The 23,965-nt window shown below is 43.9% G+C and overlaps 1 protein-coding gene across 1 annotated transcript in view; it reads left to right on the top strand.

The window, feature by feature from the left end:
* The window catches only part of lama5 (laminin, alpha 5), a gene marked incomplete at its 5' end in the record, with an annotated part of 125,222 nt that overhangs the window by 33,394 nt on the left and 67,863 nt on the right, over positions 1-23,965 (top strand). The window contains 5 exons of the mRNA XM_079238596.1: positions 8,811-8,928; positions 10,162-10,280; positions 10,586-10,756; positions 11,219-11,316; positions 23,145-23,260. Of these exons, the coding sequence (XP_079094722.1) occupies positions 8,811-8,928; positions 10,162-10,280; positions 10,586-10,756; positions 11,219-11,316; positions 23,145-23,260 (622 nt within the window). The remainder of the gene's footprint in view (positions 1-8,810; positions 8,929-10,161; positions 10,281-10,585; positions 10,757-11,218; positions 11,317-23,144; positions 23,261-23,965) is intronic.

The raw sequence follows: 23,965 nt of genomic DNA, 5'->3' as shown, positions 1-23,965 counted from the left end.
TTTTATTTTATTTTATACCTAATTTGGACTTGCATGCAGAGATTGCGACGCGTTGTCAGATTCAGCACACCATGTCTACGTAGCTATATATGAACGCCACACGTGTTCTCGTCAGTCAGAATTGGAAAAAAAAAAAGTTAAGTTCATTGTTTTCCGTATCCTGTTTCCTCTGGGACAGACTTACGACATCTGTTTCGTGGTAGTGTCGGAAAAGTTGGATGAAATACCGCTAAACTTTGAAAATGATCGGATAGTGATGCTTCATATGAAGCATCATTTGTGCTCTTCAGACCGTAATAAAAAGATCAGATATGGGTCATGTATTCTCTAAAAGTCAGGTTTTAGTCCCTTTTGCCTGCAGAATGAACAGAACCTATAAACCAGGTCTCTCCGGTCCTCGCGAGCCACCATCCAAATCAACGGCTCATCGACAGGCAGGTGCACAAAAAGGACAAGTTGCTGGAAAACCTTTTCATTTGAATCAAGTGTGTTGTAGCAGGGAAACACCAAAACCTGCAGGATGGTGGCCGATGAGGACCAGAGTTGGAGACCCCTGCTGTAAAGCTTGGTGTCATCAGCGTAACATCGGACATGAACGCCACATTTCCTGATGACGTTGCCTGTGCGGAGAGCAGAAGCTGTCCGAGTCCGGAGTCGTGTGGAAGTCTGGCAGCTGTAGATGCATTTATAGCGCGTACATGCTCCACAACATCAGCTTTTCAGTGTTTATATGTCAAGACATATAAAATATTTGTGCGGACAAAACGTCTTGAGGACGGAAAAGTCTACTGAACTGCTCTACTTGACTGTTTGTCGTCCAGCCGTCAGATCATTGCTGCCAATGGAAAGTTATATGATTTAAAAGCCTCAGAAAGTCTTTAAGTTTTGCTCTTCAGGATGTCCAACGGACAGAGAGCTCTAGTGCTTTACGTACTCCTGGAGGATTAGGAGGGAAAACAGGAGAGGCGCTGAAACTTGGAATGTGAAGAATGACCAAAGCTCTCTGGGAGGAGTGTAGGACACACACATCGGCTTGTCTCTAGAGTTACACTGATGCAGCGTACGAGGAGTAAATCAGCTTTTCACTGCATCTGTTGGACATTGTGTCCTTGTGCTCCCCCCCCCCCCCAGCAGCTGCCGCTTCGTCTGGCACCTCTGGATCTGTCTGCGGAGTATCGTCACACACTCGCTGTCGAGCCGGTGGAAAGAAAAGTGCTTACGCTGCGGGTTCACTTGGTTTTTACACTTTTGGACAGTTTCAGAGAAGAAAACGTCACCTTTCCCTTTTCATTCCATCTTCTGACCAGATTCTGCGCTTGCACTCTGTGTGTTGGGGTGTCACAAAGCAGACGTATTACTGTGCAGCTAATCCTCATACTGACAGATACAGCTGCAGAGCTTCCTCTTCTGCTTGCTTCTTCCTCATCATCCTCATCATCCTCTTTGTTCAGTCACCAACAGAAGCCTCGCTGCTCCGTCCGTCACCCAACACCCCGAAATCACCAGAACAGCCGGGCTTCCGTTGGGAACGCTGTGGGAAGACGCGTCCTGTCTGCAGAGACACCCAACTGGTGCAGAAAGAAAACCTCAGACCAGTTAGAAAACCAGTCAGACGTTTAGAAACTGGCAGAAGACTTTAGTCATCGCTGTGCTTTTGGAAACGACTGTTTCTGCTGCTGATTTGCTGTTTTCTCTGGTTTTCAGACGAGAGTGTGTATTTTCTGTCGCTCATCCGGCCAACACACACACACACACACACACACACACACGTCGCATGATGCGTAGCTCTGTCTCGGCGGCGCTTTGGTTTTCACTTTTCTCGGCTGTTTTAACCCAATCAGCGTCTCCTCGGGGAGTCGCTCTTCTCTGGAATCACCGTTAATCACGTTTATTAGATCCACATCGTGTTTTCTGCTGAAACAGCGTCCTGCTGTTATTCAGGTCATTTTTTTCTCCTTTTCTCTTCACCACCCCCCATGGAGAGATGTTTGTCGCCAAACGACAACTGATTAGGGTTTGGATCTGGTCCAGATGTTCAGCGGTGAGATCTTCATCGTCGACGTGGAGGAAGACTTCTTCTTGTTTCAGGAAATTTCAAATGAATTTAGAAGATGATGATAAAAGATTTTCATTTAAAACAAAAGTAAACCTGTAGTAGAGTCGAGTAGAGTGACCTGTGGGCTGGATGGGTTGATGCTGCTCTGTGCTGTGGATCAGACAACCTGCCGGGTCAGCGGGTCAGCGGGGGGGGCATGTGGCGGTGAAGACGAATAAAAGTCACAGTTCATTTTCTTCTGTTGACTTTCTAGTTCATGAGTTTTTGTTCTTATAACTTTATTTCATTTGATTTAATTATATAAACAAAATTTTCTTCCAAAACAGAGTATTATCTGTGATGCTGCAGGATAAATAATATGTAGAATCAGCCAGAAAACGTCCAGACAGTCCATTCCTGCTCTCATAATACTGACAGATGTTGATAAAAATCATTTTAAAAATCAAATTTCTTCTTCTTATTATTGTTGTTATTATTGTTAATAATAACTGTTGGAGTCAAATTCATTATTTCACATATTATAATTTAATTTCAAGGAAAGATAAAAAATATATAAAAGGATTTTGATTCTGAAAGTTTATATTTGCTAAAATGCATAATTTTACGTTTCTTAAGTTACCATACGTCCCTGGGAAGTTGCAGTAATAATAATAATAATAATAATAATAATAATAATAATAAATGTCAACAATGGACCGTCTGGATTCATTTCTTGCCTTCTGTTGTCTTTTCTCTCCTTTCAGTTTCTCCTGACCTGCGTTAGAAATTCATTTTCAGGAAAGAAAACTCCAATAAAACGAATAAACGTTGCAGTTCTGAAACATTTTCTTCACGTTGTTCTAGACGTAAATATTGGTGAAGAATAAAACATGTTTTACTTCCTTTGTGTGTCTCCCTCCATCTGCACTTCATCCCTCTCTTTATTGCTGTTGTGTGTTGTTCCTTGTTTCCATGGCAACGATATCGGCGGCACTGGGAATGTGGTGCCACCAAGGAATTTGTACAATTATTAAACCAGCTTGGGACCCGACACACACACGCCAGCACACACACCTGCATTCCTCAGCCATGTGGACATCAGTTTATACACATCCAGTCAGTCTGCGCTGCAGCTGGTTGGTACTGCTTATAAACTAATCAATACATGTTCATAAAATCAATTCAAAGTCTTGTTGTGGGAAGAACTGAGTAGTTTTAACTTCAGCGGCGGCGTCGACCATAATCAAAACGAGTCACTGCTGCATCTTTTATTTTATTTTATTCTATTTTATTTTATTTTGTTTTGCTTTATTTTTGTTTTGTTTTGTTTTTTGTTCTATTTTATTTTGTTTTATTTAATTAATTTTTTTCTTATTTTAATTTATTAAAATTTGTTTAATTTATTTAAAAAGTTTTTTGTTTAAAAAAATTTTGTTTAAATATTTTTATATTTTAATTCATTTTAGTTTATTAAACACTTTTGTCTTTGTATGATATGTTAAAAAAAAAAAAAGATGAATAAAGCCGTGTTCAGTTTGACCAACTTTACATATTTACAACACATTTTTAGCCTTTTTTTTTACATATTTTGATCAGTTTTACTTATTTAAAGATACGATACAGATAAATGCATCCTGTAGCGTCCAGAAGAAGAAAAAGGTTCCGGTTTCTTGTGGAAGAGATGAAGTGATGTGACGCTTCTTCTGGAGGGTGTAACAGGGTTAAACCTGAGCGGAGGCTGTGATTGGGCGACTCCTTCACCTGGAGCAGCTGGAGGAGGTCGTAGCAGGAAAGATGGACATGTGACCCCACCTCCTCCTGTCAGTGTGATCTCCTGAGGTCCAGTTTCTGTCTGAAGTATTTCTGCTTTCCTTCGGCGTCGGGGTCAGGCCTAACCCTAACGGGCCGACGCGAGGCGGGCACGCAGCGAGGTGAATCTGTTAAAGCTGTCGGAGGAAACTTCCAGTCAACCATCTCTAAAGTCGCCTGAACTGAGGCGAATGTGTTTGGGAGGGATCCAGCTTGAGCTCGTCCCGCTGTGCCGCAGGCGCGAAGCCTTCTCTGATTACTCACTCAGAGCCTGAGCTGACATGCCGCCAGGCCGGCGTGATGACATCATCAGCGTAGAGGTGTAGGACCGGGCTCCGCTCGACGTGAAGCCTGTTCCTGCAAAGTTGCTTCCACCTTTTCTCTTCTACTGGTTGGGAAGTATGAAGCTGGGAAGGAGCGTCAGCTTTATGAGATGGTGGGAGACCTAGAGAAGCAGCATATGTCTATGTTTGCATGTGATGGACGGCTCTGCGAGAGGCCGTAGCGGCTCGATCCGGCGCCGTTCCATCAGACATGGAAGCACCTTCAGCTCGGAAAGATCCCAATAAAGCTCTTCCGCTCCAACTTTTTGGTTTGTTTTTTTTTTTTTTACTTCTTTTGCATCTCTACATTAGTCTCCCTCCTCCCTCATCTTTGTCCTGGTGCTAGCTGCTGGTTACCATGGCGATAGCAGGATGATTGATAGGTCTACAGGCAATTCAGGGGACTGACCTGGGAGGCCACCACTAATCCATAAATCCTGTGGAGGTGTGTGTATGTGTGTGTCTGCTGGGAGGGAAAAGGGGAGGAGGGGGTCCAGCGAAACCTTTTGTTTAGTGTGTGTGTGTGTGTGTGTGTGTGTGTTTACGCCAGGCAACAGACTATGTCCTACTGGGAGCCGGAGACAGACGGCTGAGAGTGGCAGCCCGGCCACCCTGCGGAGGAAACTCATTTCAGCCGCCTGTATACGAGAAGAATGAAGTTACTGGAGAAATTAGCACCTTTTATAACATAAGTGTATTGATTATGAACCAAAAATCTGTTTGAATCGAGAATCAATTCCGAATCAACTCATCATTCAATAATTGAATTGTTAGTTACAGGTAGATTCACATCCCTACTAAACATATCCTATAATCTATCGCATGTTAGCTGAAGGCAAGAAGAACAGTTTGAGCAAGATTTATTCTAAAAATACAACATCTAAGACCACGTCCACACCTAGCCGGCTTTTTGTAAAACCAAATATCCCCCCCCCCCCCCCCCCCCCCCCCCCCCCCCCCCTCAGGCCAGTTAAAAAAAATTAGTCCACACGACCTTGTTTTTCCAAAAACAAATCCATCCACACATATCCACAAAATTGGGCTGTTAACACATCCATAAGCACATCAGCCCTTCAGGCGGCAGTAGCGCCCCTAATCCTGTCCAATCAGAATGAACTCCCAACTCATGACGTCACTTTCACAAAACACAAAACATGCCTCCAACGTGAAACGGTTAAGTGGTGAAAATAACTGTCCTTAATCTCGCTGTTTGCCTTCGGTCATCTATGTGGAGCGGTACTGACGGCAGTGTAAAACCACACACAAAGCGTCAACAGATAACGCCAACGCAGTTCTGAGGACGTCCATGCAGTGGGAAAGAAAGGTGGCACATGTGACGTATTTTCTGTTGCAGATTTTTAAAGCTAAAACCTTGGTTATATTTACCTACATGCAGACGTGCAAACGGAGAATTTGCACATCTTTGCCTTGGTCAGAAGGTTTTTAAAGAACCGGTTTTGATTGGATGAATCTGTGTATTTGTGTGGATGACAGGAAAGGGGGGGGAGAAAAAAATTCTTTAACATAAAAATCTGGATTTTTTGTTTTATAATTTTTAAATAATTTTTTTTTGGTCCAAATTTGATTTTCTTTTTTAATTTTAAATGTTTCTATGTTTAGATGGAGAAGTAGTTACAGCTTTTCTCCTGCAGGGGGCGAAATGTTTCTCTTCGACTGTCTAGTTACTCCAAAACTGATATAATATCATGTTACGAGAGTCTCGTAACATGACGTTATATCAGTTATTTACGTTAACACGTAAATAGAGGACTGAGAATGGCGACAACCTGCAGAAATGTGCAAAGGTAAATCCTCCACCGTCACATTTTACGTCGAAAGTCTGGACATATTTTTAGCTTTGAAAGGAAAAGCAGAGCTGGACATTTGGAAAGCTGTTTGTAAAATCTGTAAAACACATGTTGTGTACTGCGGTAACACGACCAACGTTCCTGCCCACCTAGCAAGACGCCATCCTGAGGTAAACGCAGCACTAATAGCCAATCGTAGCGAGCAGCAAGACAACAGACACTCTAACCAGAACTTTTATATGCAGTTCCAGCTCCTGGAACAAGAGAGGTACAAACAGCTGCTTTAGATATATCGCTGCTGAATAAGTCTAAAAAACTGACCCGGACTTGTTTTTTTTTTATTTGGGAAATCAGGCTCGTGATATAGTCTGTAAACATGGTCTTCACGCAACTTTTTCACATGGTCTGCTGTTTATAAAGCAAACTGAAAATCGGCAATACTTAGGAATCGCAATTTAAATGGAATCAGCACCCAAAAAATAACTCGAATTGTGAGAAAAGCATATCGTCCCAGCGAGAATGACAGGCCAAATGACAGCAAAATATGAGATACCCGACTACTGTGAACAGCCTAAAAGTTCTCCCCCGTTGCCACGCATCCAAATCAAATAAAAGCGCAATGCTTTTTCCAGAAGGTTCACTGTTAGCTAACATAGCTAATTTATGTAGCCATGCTCTGGCTCTCTCTTCATTGCCTCTGTAAGAGCTCCAATCCTAGACTGTGCATGAAGAGGGGAACGCTCCGAGGGGTTGACTGAGGGGAGAGACCAATAATGACTCCATTTTTTTCATTTTGTTTGGTGTTTAATTAACTGGCTGCAATCGGGGTGTGAAGAGTATTTTAAGCAGTATAGTAAAAAAAAAATCTCCTATTCTCCCGTTTAATCCTTTTTTTTTTTTTTTACTGTATTTTTAGTAATATTTGCTGCCTCAAAATCACTTTTCTACCTGCAGCCTGGTTAGAGGTCAGAAGTTGAGGCCGGAGCACCTGATTTCCTGTGCGCGTCCAGTCCTGTGTTTTTGGTTAGAAATGTCTCCGGCTGAAAGGACTGAACAGGTCAGACTTTCACCCTGGAATCAGAAGAATGCCGCTGGATTTCGCTTTCAATATCTTTTCACCCCACAGGGACGAGCAGAGGCCTCGCTTTCTGCTTCCTGTCCTTTAAATCTTCCTCCAACGCTCACATGCCTGTCTTTGCTAAAACCTTCATGTCTTTTCGGATCGAAAGAGGCGACCGAAGTGACTTGTTACTGTTTTCCAGCTTTAAACTAACTTTGCCCCCCCAGCTGGAGATGGATGGAGAATGTGGAGTGTCAGGCACACTCCATCCTGCCTTCAAGCTCTCTCAGTCATCCCTCTGCCTGGAAAAGCCTCCTGCCAACACTCAGATCTGCCTTTTGCAGGTCTTTGTGTGTTTGGATGTCTTTGTTTGTGGGCTGTCATCAGCGGCATCGCAGGAAGTCTGGAGATCACAGGCGAAGTGCGGTGATGGATGATCGGAGAGAGCGCAGCATAGAAACACCAGGAAACGTTTCATACAGAAAACAGATGGAAGGGTGGATGGATGGATGGATGGATGAACGGATTGATGGGTGGACGATGGATGGATGGATAAACGGACAGATTGATGGATGGAAATTTAGATGGATGGACGGAAGGGTGGATGGATGGATGGATGGATGGGTGGATGGATGGATGGATAAACGGACAGATTGATGGATGGAAATTTAGATGGATGGACGGAAGGGTGGATGGATGGATGGATGGATGGATGGATAAACGGACAGATTGATGGATGGAAATTTAGATGGATGGACGGAAGGGTGGATGGATGGATGGATGGATGGATGGATGGATAAACGGACAGATTGATGGATGGAAATTTAGATGGATAGAAAGACTGATGGATAAATGGACGGACAGATGGATGGATGTATTGGTGGAGTAGTTTTATCTAAATGCATAAAAACCATGAAAACATCTAAAAAAAAACTTCACATTAATCATGAATCTGAGAGGAAACAGGAAAGCAATGAAATCTAGATTTCCAGATAAATTTGTGTGTTGCATCTGGAGTGTGTGCAGCTGAAGGTGTTTGGTTTATTTCTCCTGACTTTAGTTTGTTAAAGCTGAAATCATCTCTTCAGGAGCTGTCAGCGCTGCGTCTCCTGTTCAGTCTGAGCCACCGAGGAGCAGATTGGGATTAGCTGTAATGTTATTTTCTCCGTCATTCTGTTGTTTCACTGCTTTCTGTACAACTGGGGAGAAATTTAAGGCCTTACGGGCAGATTGGTGCAGCTGAGCCGCCTGGTCGCCTCCGGGAGCAGTTTGTCATCACGTCTAACCAGCATCAGGTCTTCAGGAAATGAATGAGGGCTGAAAAGTGAAAGAGAGAGGCTGCACGTGGCCTGGAGCCGCAGAGCAGGGCTTATTATGGGATGTGGGAGCATCTGGTGCTCATTAGGACTTTTTGACAGTGACTCGTAGCGTAACATGTTGCAGGACGCAGTAGATCAGAGGTAATGTGGTTGGTTTGACGTGACGTGTCCTCACAGGGGAGCCATTTTACAGGTCAGCTGGTGAGGTCAACGCAACGCTCGATTGGTTATATGAGAGGCAGCAGCTGGTTCTGTTTTTGATTAACTTGTCTTGTGTCCATTTTTATTTACCCCCACTGACTTCCTGTCCTCCATCCAATCCTTTTTCTTTGTCATTCACACTTCAAACTCCCTCTTTCCCCATTTCTCCTTCTTTTTCTTATATTTTATCCCACAGATGAGGTTTTTTATGGCCAGTAGTTTAATGTTGGTTGTCTTGTTTCTCTGTCTCTGCAGCTCTTCCATGTGGCCTATGTGCTAATAAAATTTGCAAACTCGCCGCGTCCGGACCTTTGGGTTCTGGAGAGATCGACCGACTCCGGGCAGACCTACCACCCTTGGCAGTACTTTGCCTGTAAGTAAAAACCTCTCCAAACAGGTACAATACAAAGTAAACAGCAGTTTAACTGCAAACATGGGACATAAAGTCCAAAGCAAGTCAGATTCCACAAGCATCACTTCATCTTTTCCTGACTTCCTTCAGGGTTGAGTTTGATTCCGTCTCCAGTCATGGTGTTAAACAGCGTCCCTGAGGACAGGCTGCTGGAGGTGGGGGGGGTTACATCACAAATCTGCCACATGATTGGTTACAGCAGCTGTCAGTTGGGGTGGGCTTAGGGGGGTTTGAGGGCAAATTCCTGGAATGCCAGCCAACAGGTCGCAGCTTGGAGTTCACCTGATCTGAAGAGCAAAAGAGGCAGAAGCAGAAGGGTTTGGGTTGTGTTTGGATGTCACACACAAAATCCAATTTCTCAGCACAAAAATGGACTAAAAGTCCCAAATTCCAAATGTACCGATGAACTGGGACAGGCTCCAGTTGCCCGCGACCATGAGGGGGGTAAGCAGTTCAGAAAATGGGTGGATAGATGGAAATATACCGAAACCAACTGTTCTGTGTAGAAGCTTGTAGGGGGTGTGTCATCCTCAATTTCCAGCAGATGCGCCTCGGCGTGTTCCAGGTGCATCGTGGTTTTGTTCCCACCTCCGCGGTGCACCAGTTCAGACTGGGAGAATGTCAACGTGGAGCACCCACTGGTGCCATCTGCATAAATGCATCTGCAAGATAAAAAGAATCACATTCTGTTGATGGGTATCACTCAGGACCTGCAGCTCCGTGTCCGCACATGTTGTATCTACTCTGGGTTCCTAGCATTCGTTTAGCATGATGGCTTACATGACTGAAAAGAAAACATATTTATCCCAATGATGATGCTAAACTTATCATAAAGTCCCCTTAAACTGCTGAATCGTAGTTCAAGTTTCCGCTTCAGTGATCAACGTCTTGTCATCCATAATGAAAGGGATGAAAATAAAAACATGAGACCCCCTGACAACTGATTTCTAACCCACGTCATCAGTAATGACGTGATGTTTTCAGGGTTCAGCTATCGCAAACCCACACGTTGGACTTTATTTTGAAATTTCCTTATTTGTAAAATAAATGTCTGAAAACGGCAAAACCTCTCCTGGTTCAGCATAAAGACAACTGTTTTCAGATAAGTGCTGGTAAATCATTAAAAGCCTTTCTTCTCGTGTGTGTGTGTGTGTGTGTGTGTGTGTGTGTGTGTGTGTGTGTGTGTGTTTGCAGCACATAAGAGTGACTGTATTGAGTATTTTGGACAAAGGACCATTGAGAGAATCAACAACGACAACGATGTGATCTGCACCACCGAATACTCCCGTATAGTTCCCCTTGAAAACGGAGAGGTGAGTTTGTTTACGTTGGCGGCTCATGAGAAGCCGAACGATGTTTCAGAAGGATTGTTGCCTGTTTGGACAGAACAGCATCACGGCATCGTTTGGGGGATGAAAGGGACCCGAACAGATCAACCAGAGCTACCGATGATTCGCATTTATCCCCCAGACCAACTTAATAACTTTTCATTCATTCCTTTTAATAGTTTTTTTTATATAAAGGTTCATTTCATATCATAGTTTGTATTTTATTTCTTATTAATGTAATTTATCATAATGGGACGTCATTTCCTGCACACCCCTCCCATCTCTCCCAGATTGTGGTGTCGCTGGTGAACGGTCGTCCCGGCGCCATGAACTTCTCCTACTCGCCAGTGCTGAGGGACTTCACCAAGGCCACCAACATCAGGCTCCGCTTCCTGAGAACCAACACACTCCTGGGACACCTGATGGGGAAGGCGCTCCGCGACCCCACCGTCACCCGCAGGGTGAGGAATCGCCACGTGGAGACTGAGTCTTGATAAGTCTTAAAAGAAGGCAGATGTTACAGATGTGGAGACTTCAGGTTTGAAGAACTGACAGATTTAGATGTTTGACAGAATGAGATGTTTCAGCCAAACAGAAGCTGATGAAGAGAAAGGAACTCCACTCATGACTGTCTCTGTAGGGAAGGACAAACCCTTGATCTTCCCGGAGACATGCTAGTTATACAAGTTAAACCGTGTAGGACTCCTCCCTGAATACACACCTGGTATTTAAGTCGATTAAGGAGAGAGATTATCAGCGGTATCAAGAGCTCCAATAAGATCCAAGAGAATAAAAATGGTAGATTTAGATCTGTCTGAAGACGCGAGCAGGTCAGAGAGGCCAGACTCTGAGCTTTAAGAGAAAACATTGTTCCTCAGGCGGATCAAAACACACTGATAAGTTGTGCTGTTGATTCTCCGCAGTATTACTACAGCATCAAAGACATCAGTATCGGAGGACGCTGTGTGTGTAACGGACATGCTGAAGCCTGCAACGCCAAGGACCCCAACAACCCTTACAAGTAAGCTCAAAATGCAGCAAATTAAAAACTTATGAGATGCGAAGGACAGGAAGCCGTTTGCTCTCTGATTGGACAGTTAGATTCGTCACCATCCAATCAGATGGACGGAATAAATTTGAAACCAAAACTTCAGTCTTGCAGCAGTTTTGTGCTTCACATCTGTATACGAGATGTTTGCAAAGTTTCCACAAATGCAGATGTATTTTACAACCAAGCAAATCCTTTTATTTATTTATTTACAGATTGTTTTTGCAGGATGACAAAACTTAATTTACAAGCATAAACTGAAATTATTTGCAGGTTTTAGTTTACAGCTGCAGAATCTTTCTGACTTTATGTTGAGCCCATTTTCCTCCCCTCAAATACTAAAGAAGCTCATATTTTTCATAAAAAAGTAAAATGTCTCAGTTTCATGGTCTATTATAATAATAATGATAATAATAAAAATAATGCATTTTATTCAAAAGCGCCTTTCAAGTCACACTGTACAATAAAAACAGGCATTAAAACAATAATAAACAATAAAAACAACATAGAACTGTGGGACAGGGATATGTTGTTCAGCTTCTACTGGGAATAAAATCTGCATTTAGAAGATTAGTAAATCGTAGCATCCTGCTTTTATGGAGATTTAACTCATCTGTTTGGGTGTCTGAGCTCCAGCTGTTGGCAGCAGTCAGACAGGATCAGGACAACTGACTTCACCGTCTCGACTCAGACTTGTAGCAAAGTTTTGTTTGGATTTCTGCTGGAAACGTCGGTTTCTGTTTCTGTTTGCGTATGTTTGTGTCAGCTGAACGAAGGTGAGAGAAGGCAGGAGCTATTTTAAATGATTGATGCTGTTACAGCGGCTTAATGGCATCTACCTGTTGCAACACACACACACACACACACACACACACTGTCACACACGTGGAATCACACGTGCAAGCAGTTGATTAGAAAATGAGGCTTCTGATATGAAGTATGATGGTAGAATTACCGGGTCTGTGGTTTGCCTCGCAGACTAATGTTCTCCTGCATACCCGTCATGCAAATCAGATACCAGCTGTGTTGGAACATGTGAGCCTTCAGGTGCAAAAACTGACATTCAATCAAGACAATAATGACTCCTTATGAAATATGCAAAATTCTAAACCAAAGCTGTTCATTTCAGTGTTTTCTTGCTCCAACACACTTGATTTAAATGAAATGTATCCAAAAGCCAATGGCGTTCTGCAGAATTACTCATTAATTTATATCCAGTAAATGACTTCCATGACAACGACAAAGATAAGCTGCCTGGGCTGAGCCGCACGTTGTACCACAGACGTCCTGAAGCCCATCTGGAAGAAGCCGTGGTCCAGATCCTGGACTAAACAAGTTCTCTTTTCCAGAACAGGAAGCTTCTGTTTTTCTTTTCTGTTGCATAATCAGCACAACGTTGTCGTGGCGGGATGTGGAATCCATGTTTATTTTCACCACCTGAGTTTTTATCCATTTTGCATCGCACTCCGTGTGAAAAGACAGAAACGTTGATATTTAACCTCTGAATTATTGTTAATGTTGTTTACTCGCATTGGTTCGGGTCTGTAAAAACCATAGGCTGTAAAAAAGATGGGAGGAGCCCCCATGACGTCACCCGTGGTTTCTGAAGAGCTGAATTAAAGCTCGGTGGGCGGTTCCTACCATCGCCATTTTGGCAGCAACACACGTGTCCCTCTCTCCCGGAAAATACAAATATGGGCAAAGAGGTGGAGCTGAGAAGGTGGCTGTGAGCGTCATGGTGGATGATTGACATCGAGCGAACTCCGAGCTTTCTGTAGCTAAGAGCTAACCGAGCTAACCTGGAGATAAAAGGAGCTAACCAGCTAACGGAGGTAACCGGCTAAAAACCGCGGTTGTTCTACGTTCTTCTTACTTGAAGCGGGAGATCAGGTACATGTCACTCAAAAGGACACACCCCTAAATATGTCGAATGTCAAGATAAAATTATTTCTGAAGGGGAAAAAATTTAGAAAATAATTCACTCCCCCCACAGTTGTCATGAAGGTAAACTTGATCTATTAAACCTAAAATGGACTTTTGTACCAGGCTGTAAACATGTTTATTTCTTCTGTAAACATGTTTATTTCTGCTGTGAAGTTGGTCTTTTTAACATGGGAGTCTATGGGGATTTGCTCTGTTTTGCAGCCCCTAGTGGATGAAGTAGGAACTGCAGTTTTATGCACTTCAGCATAGGCTTCACTTTTAACTGCCGGAGGTTTCTGCCTGGTTCTGCTGCAGAGGAGCTGGAGGAACATCAGGCTTTAGTGGAGTTTTACTTGCGCTTGGAGCCGTAGTGACAAACTGTGTTAATGATTTTCTGAAGTGTTCCTGATCCCATCTGGTGATGTCCTCTACATGGCAATGTTGGTTTTCAATACAGAGCAGAAAAATTCCGACAATTGTACGTTGAGAAATGTCGATCTTTAATCCTTGGACCGTTTTCTTGCACATTTGTTCACAAAGTAGTGAACCTCACCCCAGCATTGCTTCTGAATGCCTGAGTCTTTTCAAGGATGTCCCTTTTATGCCCAATCATGGCACCCACCTGTTTCTGATTAACCTGTTCGCCTGTGGAATGATCCATCAAGTGTTTATTTTAGCATTCTTCAACATTCTCAGTCTTTTCCAGATTTTAGAACAATAAATCATTGCATCAGTAACCGTGTGTATCATATCATATCAGCTCAATGTGAGATCTGAAAGTACCTTCAACTTGTCTGCTCCCCCTCAGTTTTAGTCTTACTTCAAACCGCTCCGCTTTATTTACTTTTGTCATGTGTTTCCTCTCATAAAGTTTATACAAACAATGTGAGAATTAAGCCATTAAATACTGAAGAAGTAAAGAACAATGAAAACAAGCAAAGTGCAAACAGCTTGGAGCTGGTGGAAAACAGAGAGAAAGACTTGCTTTCTGATTGCAGCTCACGTCCAAATAAACTTTATTTTCGCTGTTGAGGCAAGTCGGACCTTGTTTCATCACCCGAGGAGGTGCTTCTGTCTGGAGGCAAGTTTCCAGATAAGTATGAGTGTGACGGTGGTGGAAGTGAAGTGGAAATGGAAGCTATGTGATTCATTTGATAAGACGTCTGGAGGTATGTCGTCCATCAGGACCGTACGACTAAATAAACTGTTTGGGGTGAAGCTTATTTCCTCAGCCGTGTGTGTTTCTATCTGCAGGCTGTAGATTTCTTACAATCCATACTTACTCAGTCTAATCCACCTTGAGTCATATGTGCATGTACACACACAGGCACACGCATGTTTCCTGGTTGCTGCCTTCGCGTGTGCACATGCACGTCTTTGTTTCTCCTCTCGCTCATGCAAATCTTCATGCATGAAGAGACAGACTTGCACAGACCTGTTGAAAGCATCTGGAGACAGTCGAGGATGCTTAAATCACTCCGATTGCTGCTGCACATGAGTGATTTGGGAATTTGGGAGGATAAGGGGATTTCAGAAGGAGGGGAAGCAGACGGAGGAGGTGTTGTGGGATAATAAGATACTATGATGAACTGCTGGGTCTCAGACACGGCTGATCTGTGATCTGAACGTCCGGGAGAGGTTTGAGCAGTTTGATTGACAGCAGACAAAGACACCCAGGTGGCTCTGTGTTTGCTTGTTAACCTTGGAAATCTCAACCCTGTGGGCAGGTTGAAATACTCCACTGTCACAAAGATAAAATGTGAAAAAAGTTGTAGCAACTTTTTGGTTTTCTCCTCTTTGTACCTCAGCAGAGGATCAGAGGAGTCTCCTGGTCTTTAGGTGGCCTTGCTAAGAACTTCAGGCTACATTTAGTATGTTTCTGTAGCTTCTGACTAACGCTCCCGGTGAACTTCATCAGCCACACAGAGGGAGTTTGGAAGATGGATGGATGGACCCTGGAACTGATGGTTCCCACCTGCCAGAAGGAAAGATGTTTTCAGTAAGAGTTCTGCTTGAAATGGCTGAAATCGTTCCCAGCAAGTCTTCAGTGTTAGCTAACGCCATGTTGCGAACGTATGCGTGACCAGATCTGGCTATACAATCAGTCTGTAAAACATGAAACATGTCTTCAGATCAGACACTGATCTTGTCTGCAAGCATCCAAGTATAAAGTAACGGCAGAGTCTGTTCAGATCCCTGCACTGTGTCTCAGTAACGTTGAGTCTTCATGTTGTTCTGGAAGAAAACTGTTTCAGGAACTTCTGTCAGAAGTAGGAAAATGTCGGCTCGATTTCTGTTCCAGAAATTCCCGAGTTTTTCAGCAGCTTTTTGTGAAAAGTTTTTGTGCGTCTGGCAACGTTTCTCCATCTTCTATTGTCCAGTTCTGGTGAGTCTGTGTGAATTGTGGCCTCAGTTTCCTGTTCTTACTGACAGGAGGGAACCCGCTGTGGTCTTCTGCTGCTGGAGACCATCTGCTTCCAGGCTGGACGTGTCTAGAGATGATGTCCTGCATATTATGGTTGGAACCAGTGCTTACTGGACTTCCTGTTGCCTTTCCATCTTCTCCAACCAGTCTGTCCAGTCTCTTCTGACATCAACCAGACATTCTGGTCCAGACAAACTGGATAGTTTCACCTCTTCAGACCTTCTCTGGAAACCCTGGAGATGGTTGTGTGTGAAAATCCCAGTAAATACGAGGGCTGTGACAACATGCTTTTGTCTCAATTTGATTCCGATTTTTTGGGTGCCGATTCGATTTAAATTGCAATTCTCACAATTCTTTGATTTGCTGATTTTTGTAGATTAAAAACAAAATAAATTTATAAAACTTATCTTTGCTTGTGATTTTTTTTTTTTAATTTCAATTAAAAAAAAAAAAACACACAATAAGCCAGATCATTGTTTTGCTGCTATAATGCCCCAGAAGACGAGTAAAAAGATCAATAAAACAATAAAAATGACAAAAATTTTATTATGGATTATTTTTATTTGTTTAAAAGAAAAATCTATTTTAAAATTGTGAAGCAAAAAAATCCAGAGTTTCAATTTTTAGATTCGATTTTCCCATCCCTAGTAAATACTCAGAACAAAATGCCACTTTCAGAATCATTTAAATCTCGTTCTGATGCTCGGTTTGACCTTCATCAAGTCGTCTTCATCACGTCAATACGACTGAGTAGATCTTTGTGTAAATAGTTGAACAGGTTGACTTGATGACGTCAACGGTGAAACATGAATGGTGTCTCCTTGGAAAATGATTCATTCGGACACTTATTGTGAAAGGGTGCAGGAAGGAACAAAGTTACCACAGCACACAACGTGTTTGTGCACAGCATGTTTCCTACCTGCTGAGTCTCCTGTAAACTCTATTAAACATGAACAGATGTTGGATTTATCACACAGCTGCAACAAACAGTAGTTTTTGTCCCCGAATGACTACAGTCCAGCTGTGTGGAAAGCAGACCGTTGGCGGTGGACCTGAAGTCACTGTCAGCTCTGATCCAAACAGATTCTACTAAAGCTGGTGCTGAAAGCTCCCTCGGCTCTGCAGGTTCATGACGGAGACAAACAGAAAGAAAAGACCTGCATGTTTTTCAGGTGTTTGACTTGTAACGGCAACTGAAGAATTAACGTAAGCTAATCCTATTACATAACATCTGGAAGTAAAATCCGACGGATCATCTTCAGATGATATTTCTGCATGTTCCAGAGCGGCTGCTTTAAACACAGCAGACCTCTCCGCTGAAGGTGGTTTATGCTTTCATCATTATGTTTTAAATGAGATAAATAAAGGCTGAAGATACTCGATGTCCCACAGAGATGCTTGTTTCTCGCTGGCAGGTGTTTGACTGGTGGGAAACTTGGATAAGGAGGTGAAATAAATCCCTCCAGACCTCATAAAGATGTTTGGAGAGTCGGTTTGTGTCAGAGTGAAAGAATGTAAAGCAGAACTTATCAGACCCAGACTTTGTTTAAGGTTGTTAAATGTGGCAGGTGTGTTGAAGATGACAGGGTCTCAGACTGGAGGTCTGTGTTTGGTTTGATCTGCAGCTGCACAGCTGGAAGTCCTCATATGAGGGAAACCGCACAGCTTAAACACACACTGATGGTGATGGAGGGAGTGAAGGACGTGTTTTAACAAGAGGATCCAAACGCATCTTCAACTTTAATAGGTTCACGTCTGAAACTCATTGAAACACAAATATCTAATCAGCTGATTGAACATCAGCAACACATTAAGTCACCTAGACATGATGACGATTTGATGAAGTTCAAACTGAGCACCAGAATGAGGAAGAAAAGATTTTATTGACTCTAAATGCTGCATGGTTCAAACACTGCTGATCTATTGAAAATTTGTCACAAAAGCCATGTCACAAAGCTGATGAGGTGAAACGGGAGATTCTCATCGTGATGAGGTGGAACGGGAGATTCTCATTGTGATGAGGTGGAACGGGAGATTCTCATGGTGATGAGGTGGAACGGGAGATTCTCATCATGATGAGGTGGAACGGGAGATTCTCATCGTGATGAGGTGGAACGGGAGATTCTCATCATGATGAGGTGGAACGGGAGATTCTCATCATGATGAGGTGGAACGGGAGATTCTCATGGTGATGAGGTGGAACGGGAGAATCTCATGGTGATGAGGTAGAACGGGAGAATCTCATGGTGATGTGGTGGAACGGGAGATTCTCATCGTGATGAGGTGGAACGGGAGATTCTCATCATGATGAGGTGGAACGGGAGATTCTCATCATGATGAGGTGGAACGGGAGATTCTCATGGTGATGAGGTGGAACGGGAGAATCTCATGGTGATGAGGTGGAACGGGAGATTCTCATTGTGATGAGGTGGAACGGGAGATTCTCATGGTGATGTGGTGGAACGGGAGATTCTCATCATGATGAGGTGGAACGGGAGATTCTCATCGTGATGAGGTGGAACGGGAGATTCTCATCATGATGAGGTGGAACGGGAGATTCTCATCATGATGAGGTGGAACGGGAGATTCTCATGGTGATGAGGTGGAACGGGAGAATCTCATGGTGATGAGGTAGAACGGGAGAATCTCATGGTGATGAGGTGGAACGGGAGATTCTCATCGTGATGAGGTGGAACGGGAGATTCTCATCATGATGAGGTGGAACGGGAGATTCTCATCATGATGAGGTGGAACGGGAGATTCTCATGATGATGAGGTGGAACGGGACATTCTCATCATGATGAGGTGGAACGGGAGATTCTCATGATGATGAGGTGGAACGGGAGACTCTCATCATGATGAGGTGGAACGGGAGATTCTCATGATGATGAGGTGGAACGGGAGATTCTCATCATGATGAGGTGGAACGGGAGATTCTCATCATGATGAGGTGGAACGGGAGATTCTCATCATGATGAGGTGGAACGGGAGATTCTCATGGTGATGAGGTGGAACGGGAGAATCTCATCATGATGAGGTGGAACGGGAGATTCTCATGATGATGAGGTGGAACGGGACATTCTCATCATGATGAGGTGGAACGGGAGATTCTCATCATGATGAGGTGGAACGGGAGATTCTCATCATGATGAGGTGGAACGGGAGATTCTCATGATGATGAGGTGGAACGGGAGATTCTCATGATGATGAGGTGGAACGGGAGATTCTCATCATGATGAGGTGGAACGGGAGATTCTCATGATGATGAGGTGGAACGGGAGAATCTCATGGTGATGAGGTGGAACGGGAGACTCTCATGATGATGAGGTGGAACGGGAGATTCTCATGGTGATGAGGTGGAACGGGAGATTCTCATCATGATGAGGTGGAACGGGACATTCTCATGGTGATGAGGTGGAACGGGAGACTCTCATGATGATGAGGTGGAACGGGAGATTCTCATGGTGATGAGGTGGAACGGGAGATTCTCATCATGATGAGGTGGAACGGGACATTCTCATCATGATGAGGTGGAACGGGACATTCTCATCATGATGAGGTGGAACGGGACATTCTCATCGTGATGAGGTGGAACGGGAGATTCTCATGGTGATGAGGTGGAACGGGAGATTCTCATGGTGATGAGGTGGAACGGGAGATTCTCATGGTGATGAGGTGGAACGGGAGATTCTCATGGTGATGAGGTGGAACGGGAGATTCTCATCATGATGAGGTGGAACGGGAGATTCTCATGATGATGAGGTGGAATGGGAGACTCTCATCATGAGGTGGAACGGGAGATTCTCATGGTGATGAGGTGGAACGGGAGATTCTCATCATGATGAGGTGGAACGGGAGATTCTCATGGTGATGAGGTGGAACGGGAGATTCTCATGGTGATGAGGTGGAACGGGAGATTCTCATCATGATGAGGTGGAACGGGAGACTCTCATCATGATGAGGTGGAACGGGAGACTCTCATGGTGATGAGGTGGAACGGGAGATTCTCATGGTGATGAGGTGGAACGGGAGATTCTCATGGTGATGAGGTGGAACGGGAGATTCTCATCGTGATGAGGTGGAACGGGAGATTCTCATGGTGATGAGGTGGAACGGGAGATTCTCATGGTGATGAGGTGGAACGGGAGATTCTCATGGTGATGAGGTGGAACGGGAAATTCTCATGGTGATGAGGTGGAACGGGAGATTCTCATGGTGATGAGGTGGAACGGGAGATTCTCATGGTGATGAGGTGGAACGGGAGATTCTCATCATGATGAGGTGGAACGGGAGATTCTCATGGTGATGAGGTGGAACGGGAGATTCTCATGGTGATGAGGTGGAACGGGAGATTCTCATCATGATGAGGTGGAACGGGAGACTCTCATCATGATGAGGTGGAACGGGAGATTCTCATGGTGATGAGGTGGAACGGGAGATTCTCATGGTGATGAGGTGGAACGGGAGATTCTCATGGTGATGAGGTGGAACGGGAGATTCTCATGGTGATGAGGTGGAACGGGAGATTCTCATCATGATGAGGTGGAACGGGAGATTCTCATGGTGATGAGGTGGAACGGGAGATTCTCATGATGAGGTGGAACGGGAGATTCTCATGGTGATGAGGTGGAACAGGAGATTCTCATCATGATGAGGTGGAACGGGAGATTCTCATGGTGATGAGGTGGAACGGGAGATTCTCATGGTGATGAGGTGGAACGGGAGATTCTCATGGTGATGAGGTGGAACCAGAAATTCTCATCAGAATCTGCAGGAACTGTGTGATTCTTCACGTCATGCTTCAAACACTTTATTGAATCGATCACAAAAAGAGTGAAAACATTGCTGGAGGAAACTGAAATCCATGCTGGTACTTGAAATGAAAGAGTTAATTATTCTCCTCCATTGACAGAGATTGACTGCTTTGCCTCTGCTTCTAATCGGATTAGACCCTAAAGCTCCCGCTCCCGAGTTTGACCGAAACACAGCAGGAGATGAGAAGAAATTAACACCATTGTCTCATTTCTCCTAATCGTTCACAAAAGACTGACGTCATGGGGTGAAAAACAGACATTTTTCCTTCCTTCAGCAAACTGGTGTCACCACACGATGTCCCACATGGAGTTAATGTATCGTATCGATCTGAAATGAAGATGTGAGAAAGAAGGTTGTCTACGTTTGGCATCACATTTAAGACCAACATCATTACAGACAGGAGATGAGTAGAAAGACGAAGAATTTGGATCCCACCGTTAAATCCGAGCTGCTTTAGTGGGCTGAGCGGTGAGAGTGGAGGTTTGTCATCTCGCTGAATGAAGGTTACAGGTTTAAATCTGTGCCTGGGAAGTTTCAGGTGGTGAAACACCAACCCTGGACGTGACATAAATTACCTGTCTGCCCTCCCCGTTCTCACACTCATCAAAAGCTAATAATAAACTTTAAATAAAAATCTATCTGTGTAATATAAGCTAATATACTAAAATATAATAGAAAAAATAATTTAACTTCCACAACAGCATAACAGCACAACATCTCTCATAAAAGAAAACAAAAAACACATAAATGGCCTCCACACAAAAGCATGCATGTTGGGTATCAAAGTCCAGGTCCTTGTTTTTTCCCTGCTGCAGCGCATCTGACTGAAAGAAGCTGTTTGGTTTGATTTGAGCCAGGCGTGTTGGAGCAGGTAGACAACAAAAACCTGCAGGATAGCAACATTCATTGACCGCAGTTGGAAGTTATCTGACTGCTCTGCACTGATAATGGCTGCATATTGTTGCAAAACACTGATTGTGTTAACATTTACCTTTTCAGATCCATTCAAACTCTCACACTCTGGTTTTTACCCAACCTCCACCTCCCCGGCCCTCCATCCTCCATTTTTCCTTTCCTTTCCCTAGAAATCTGCTCCGCTTCTGCGTTTCAGGAAACAACTTTCAATGAAGCGCCTCGCAGCGAGACTCCTGCCTTCCTGGTTGTATCCAAAACTTACCAGAGCCGCTTCCTGATGATAAAAACTATGACTCAGGCTGCAAAGCTCTGACTAAAACATCACGTTCACTCCTACTGAAGCTTGTTGAAGCTTTTTACCTGAAACAGAGTCAACGTCACCTAACTTACAGCCAATCAATGTCTTATCAATCAATCAGATACATGTTTAACCGTCCTGAAATCAAAGCGCTGGATTTCCAGAACATCATGACATTAACATCTATTTTCTTGTCATTAGGCTGGAAACTATGGGCGTACCAGCCCTTTACCTCCTAAAGGCCATCATAGCATGAACAGCAGGAGTCTTCTAAAGCTTTTTTACGAAAAGGTTATAAAGAATATACTTTGTTTTCCATCAACCAAAAAAATGGAAAGCCGACAAAACTAGCAATAATCTGTATTTTATTTCAGTTCACAAAAGTAGTTTAAAATGGTGAAAATGTCTGTCACGCCACCAGACATGTTGCCAAACGCAGAAACCATGTTCAGCTTCGCAGACGATGCAGTTACGGTGTGTCCACAGAACTTCTGTCACCATGTGAAACATGTCCGAATTATAATCTATAACTCAACAAGTAAAACACAGAAGAAGTTAAATTATCGTCTCATCAAAGAAAACAAATTACACATAAATGACTGCTACAATGGGTTTTTATATTTTGCCGCTTATCCGGGGTCGGGTCGCGGGGGCAGCAGCCTAAGCAGGGAAGCCCAGACTTCCCTCTCCCCAGCCACATTTGCCAACTCTGCGGGGGGATCCCGAGGCGTTCCCAGGCCAGCCGAGAGATATGATCCCTCCAGCGTGTCCTGGGTCTTCCCCGGACACGCCTGGGAAGGACAATTCCTCCGCTTGAGGCAGGACCTGACTCCCGACCCGGAGAGGACAATCCACCCTATTCCGGCTGAGGACCATGGTCTCAGATCTGGAGGTGCTGATTCTCATCCCAGCCGCTTCACACTCGGCCGCGAATCGCTCAAGCGAGAGCTGGAGATCACGACCAGATGAAGCCAACAGGACCACATCATCCGCAAAAAGCAGGGACCCAATCCTGAGGCCACCAAGTCGGATCCCCTCGACATCTCGGCTGCGCCTAGAAATTCTGTCCGTATAAGTTATGAACAGAATCGGTGATAAAGGGCAGCCTTGGCGGAGTCCAACCCTCACCGGAAACGGATCCGACTTACTACCGGCAATGTGGAATTTCCAAAAATATCAGCATCCCATAGAGGAAAATACATCTGTGTTCTTCTCGCAAGCGTTTTATATTTTTTCTTTTTTTTTTAAACTTCTTACCGTAGACATTTAACCAAAATTAAAAGTTGTCTGGTTATAAATGGTTTCAGACACCTCCTTTGGGCCAAAAACCAACCAACCTGCTATCATCTCTATTTTCCCGCATCTGAGTGTAAAACTTTTCTGATTTTCTTCTGATCCTGATGAAGTTTTTTTATCGTTTTTTAGGCTGCAGTGCGACTGTCAACATAACACCTGCGGCGTGTCCTGCGAACGCTGTTGTTCAGGATACAACCAGTTACCATGGAAACCCGCTACGACCTACAACGCCAATGAGTGTGAACGTGAGTGAAGCCAGTGCACCTATGTGGCGTGCACACACACACACACACACACAGATTCAACATGTAATCACTGAACCCTGCAGAGGAATGTGTTTCATGTGTTGGTTCAACAGGATGAGTCCCATTTAATGAAGCAGACACACACACACACACACACACACACACACACATACACATGCTTTATCACTGTCTTTGAATCTGTATGAAAATGCTGATACAAGGTGATTTAGCTGAGACAGACTTCTATTTTCCGTTTTCACAATGAAATGCCAACTTGGTGTTTAACTTTTATCATTGTGGAAATGATTTTCTCCACGTTCATCGACACAACGTCTCTTCAGGAGACATTTTAATGGGAAAATAAATGAATGATGAAAGTTAAGGTCGGATCCTGCCCAGAAACGTTCCTGTTTGCGTCTTTCAGGCTGAATGGGAGGTTATCAAAATGTCTGGTTATATTTACAAGTGAGAGCCTTCTGTTATCAAAGCTGCAGTTATATTTAACAGGAACCGTCATGGGTATCACAATGGCTGAAAGTTCACCAAAGGTCGCTGTGATAAAGCTGCAGAGAGAGATGGAGATGGAGGCGCTAGACGAGTTTTAGATGATTCCTTCTCCTGAAATAATCAGTTGTGAAGTTTTTCCAGCCAGAAGGACAGATTTCAGAAGGATGTGTGTCGCAGAGCTCTGAACGCCTGCTGCTG

The sequence above is a fragment of the Telmatherina bonti genome (assembly GCF_933228915.1).
Source record: "Telmatherina bonti genome assembly, chromosome: 4".
NCBI classification, from domain to species: Eukaryota; Metazoa; Chordata; class Actinopteri; order Atheriniformes; family Telmatherinidae; genus Telmatherina; species Telmatherina bonti.
This window is presented reverse-complemented; position numbering and strand designations above follow the sequence as displayed.